At 33.7% G+C, this 4038-nt stretch overlaps 1 protein-coding gene across 1 annotated transcript; it reads right to left on the bottom strand.

The window, feature by feature from the left end:
* Positions 1-1064: 1064 nt before the first annotated feature.
* LOC112504568 lies at positions 1065-2323 on the bottom strand. Its single transcript, XM_025108516.1, has 2 exons — positions 1822-2323; positions 1065-1396 (listed from the first exon to the last, which is right to left on the bottom strand). Exons 1-2 carry the CDS (start codon positions 2321-2323, stop codon positions 1065-1067), a joined length of 834 nt encoding a protein of 277 aa, XP_024964284.1.
* Between the last annotated feature and the right edge of the window lie 1715 nt (positions 2324-4038).

Below are 4038 nucleotides of genomic sequence, written 5' to 3'. Positions count from 1 at the left end.
ATAAATAACTTATATTCCAAACTAACAGTTTAGAATCAAACTTATAGAGTCATAAACATTTTTATCTATATTTGTTATAGATTCTCTTCTTCTCGCGGTTACACCGCCATTAGATCATTCTCGCGGTTACACTGTCATTACATCTCTCTCTCTCTTGCAGTTATACCGCCATTATATCTCTTTCTCACGGTTAAACTACCATTACATCTCACTCTCGCGGTTACACTGCCATTACATCTCTCTCTCTCTCTCTCTTGCGGTTACACCGCCATTACATCTCTTTCTCACGGTTATATCTTTTTCTCGCGGTTACACCGTCATTACATCTCTCTCACGGTTACACTACCATTACATAACAATAGTGGAATAATACCAAAATCAATCGAATATGAAATCCGGTCAATCGACCGGAGATGTAATCCGGACAACATTGTCTGGATATCTAATCCGGAAAACATTGTTCGGATATCTAATCCGGACAACACTTGATGTTTTGAGCGGTTTAGGGTTACCTTGGTTAATACTTATGCGGTTTAGATATATCCGGACATCCCTTGGTCGGTTTAAGGAAAATCTGGTTGATACTCAAATGGTTTAAAGAGTATCCGATTGTCTCTTGGGCGGTTTATGACAAATCCGGACACCCCTTGTCCGGTTTAGGGTTGAATCTAGACAATATAGATAATAGATCAAATTTCAAATGGCAATGAATTGCATACAAATAATTAATACTCAAAAGCATAATACACTCACTTTAAGAACCGAAATCCTAGTTTGAATTTCCCTTTCTTCTTTTGTCAAGTCTGGATGGTAACTTCGAAGAGACTTCCCTTTTTAGAAAATGTGTGTCAAAACTTTCTTTCTAAAACTCCATTTACTACTTATAGTAAAATGGAAAACTATGGGGGCGGTGCATACCGCCGACTCCCCTTTCCCCCATCAAATGTATAAACATCACTAAATACACACACACCTACACTCTCATCTATACAACCATAATTTATAGAAAACAAATTTAAACTTTTAAAAAAAATGCTTAAACCGCATATTACACCAAACACTACTTATTGTTGTCCCAGAAGATGAAAAAGAAGTCTTAAAACAGAAGGAGTCCTATAATGAACATCATATCCAAAAATACGCCATGAAGCTTCACATACAGAAAGGTATCTACAATCATAATACTGTTTTATCTCATTAACAACATTAATAGTGACCTCATCATCACTGTTTTCTACAATTGCAACAGTAGCTTTATCTGGACCTTTGTTGATGTATTTGAACAGATACTTGATTGAAGATGCTTGATTGCACCACTCAACATTAATGTGGGCTTGATATCTTTTCAACAGATGTTTATTATATGGAACAACATTTCTGTTGTCTAGTTTAACACCTGATTTTTCAATAAAACATCCATCAACTCATCTGCGGTATACATGATAACCATTAACATCAATTGAAGTGTGTTCAGAAAATTTCTTTGAGTATTTTTTTTGAACACTTTCTATCAATCATGCATGAACAATTAATGTTTTCTTCACCACATGGTCCATGCATCATGAACTCTTTTACAAGTAAGTACAAGTTTGGATCACTGTTTTTGTCTGGGATTTCAGCTAAAATCATAGGATAAATCTGTTCAACAGTAGGTAACTTGAAATCTCAGTGCATAAACAGATAGATATGACTGTGAGGCAAGCCACATTTTTGAAATTCAATTGTATAAACAACTACAAAAAAGTTATAATTTAAATTAATAAAGATAAGACTAAAACTATGAAGAAATATGTTGATACTGTTATCATATATTGAACATACCTACTTGAATTTTGCCAAAAAACTCATTCTCTTTCAATTCTCTAATAAGTGCATCAAGCTTGATCTTAAATAAACGACAAAGAATGTTAGGCCTGTCTTCTGTATTTAGGCATGTGTCCTTAACAAATCTTCTAACTTCTGGCCATTTTGGATTGCAAGTCATGGTTAGAAACAAGTCAAGATATCCATACCATTTACAAAGGGACATTGCATGCAAATAATTTTGCATCATGTACCGAGCACCACCAGTGAAAGAAGAAGGTAGTATAACATGTTGTCCAATGTTTGAAACATCCCACTCTCCTTGTTCTTGTACATTGCATGGAGTATCATATATCTCGCACCTTAGGACTTTTTGCTGCTTACGTATATAATGCAACCTCTCACTTTCAATCATTGTGTATCCATCAACAATAAATTGCTGTAGAAGCCTCCTTGCATTGAGAAGTAATGAAAACATATTCCTTCTATCTTGAAGTTTGAAGGCGAAGAACTCCCTCATTGTTACAGTTGTTCTTTTACTTTTACTTGAAGATGTTACCTCTCTATGAGGAATGTCAACTCTGTAACCATCTTCTCCATATGAAAATAACAACGGATATTGAAGAGGAAGGTGATAAGTGTTAATTTATTAACCTTATTACATCATTTTCTTAACCATTTTCCTTTGTTTTATTTACCCATTAGTGTCTTAATTGAGTCTTTTTATATCTTTTTCATATATTAGTAGTTATATAGTATATCTAATGTTAATTCCCTGTTTTTACAGGTTTTTGATGATTTTTGGGCCCAGTCCTACGGTAGTCCTACAGGACCAGGTGTGGCAAGGTCCTATAGTACCTGTCCGAGAGCTGAAAATTTGCTTGGGCCGTGGAGAAATGGGCTGATCCATAGAGGATGCGTGGTCAACGACCTTGGGCCCGGTCAAAGCCCAGTTTTGAAGAAGCTTTTGTCTTATTAGTTGGCACCCACTATGAGATCTTCCTTAGCCTATATAAAGAAGGCTTAAGGCTTGTTTTAAAACACTTTTTCATACTTTCTACCATTTAACACTTGTGATATTAGTGATAATTGCTCTCTAGAATATTTCTTTCGGTTCTAAGCTTTCGGTTTACGTTGTTTGACTTTTCAAGAACCAACTTTTGTAGTTGTGCCTTCATTCTCAAATTTTAATTCAAGTATTCGTGTTTAATCTTCATCTCATTTCTGTTCTAAGTTACGTTACGTTTTCTTATCTTTTACGAGTTACGAATTAATYGATTGTTGTTGCTTTACATCGGATCTCATCCGTTGTGGCTCACGGTTAATTTACGTAGACTAAATAATCTATTTTTACCAGTTTGCAAGTAATCTTTCGGTCTTTGTAATGAAACTTGTTTTGCAAGTTTCGTTACTTAGTTTGCAAGTTTTCTTCAAAAGTCAACTCCATTTTCCAAGGTTTTCTTATGTCACCTCCTCATTCAAAGTACCATTTGTCATCCCATCATGTACTTTCTTTCATTATGATTAGATTAATATTAATTAATATTATTTAGTTATTAATAATTTATATTTCAGTATTTATATTTCAGTCTTTATATTTCAGTATTTATATTTCAGTCTTTATATTTCAGTATTTATATTTCAGTCTTTATATTTCAGTCATTTATATTTCAGTCATTTATATTTCAGTCATTTATATTTCAGTTATTTACATTTCAGTCCTTTACATTTCAGTCTTTACTTTACTGCAATTTACATTTCTGTCATTTAATTTCCAGTACTTTACTTTCAGTCATTTACATTTCTGTCATTTAATTTCCAGTACTTTAAATTCCAGTATTTCCATTTCCTGTAATTTACTTTMTGTAATTTATTWTCTGCAATTTACTTTWCCGTCTCAGTTATTTATTTTTYAGTCCTTACATCCTTCGAGAGAAGAAACCGAGCAATGATGGGCTAATGCCTTAGCTTGGGGTGTAACGGGAAATTAAGACCAAAGCCGATGTGAAAGTACAAAGGTGTCTTGTTAGCATTATAGTCTACTATTTATTTCAGGTGCTTAATATTTCAATTGATGATTACATTAAAATTAATTGACAACTAATTTTGTGTATAAAAATGTATTGACTTTCAAAACCTGAGGTAATAGGAGAAGGCTATAAATAGCTTTAGTGTCTGACAAATGCTATACTCCTACGGTGTAGGATGGTAACACTGTGTTGTGCTAGGATTCAC

This window comes from Cynara cardunculus, unplaced genomic scaffold (genome assembly GCF_001531365.2).
Source record: "Cynara cardunculus var. scolymus isolate 2C unplaced genomic scaffold, CcrdV1 Un_Scaffold_6044, whole genome shotgun sequence".
Taxonomy (NCBI): domain Eukaryota; kingdom Viridiplantae; phylum Streptophyta; class Magnoliopsida; order Asterales; family Asteraceae; genus Cynara; species Cynara cardunculus.
The sequence above is the reverse complement of the archived record's forward strand: the minus strand, read 5'-3'. Positions and strand labels throughout refer to the sequence as shown.

Excerpts from the sequence above, each read along its gene's own strand:
- LOC112504568 (XM_025108516.1), bottom strand. The coding sequence starts at position 2,323 with ATGAGGGAGTTCTTCGCCTTCAAACTTCAAGATAGAAGGAATATGTTT. Across the intron at positions 1,397-1,821 it reads TTTTGGCAAAATTCAAGTAG|GTGTTAAACTAGACAACAGA; the intron begins GTATGTTCAATA and ends TTGAAAAATCAG.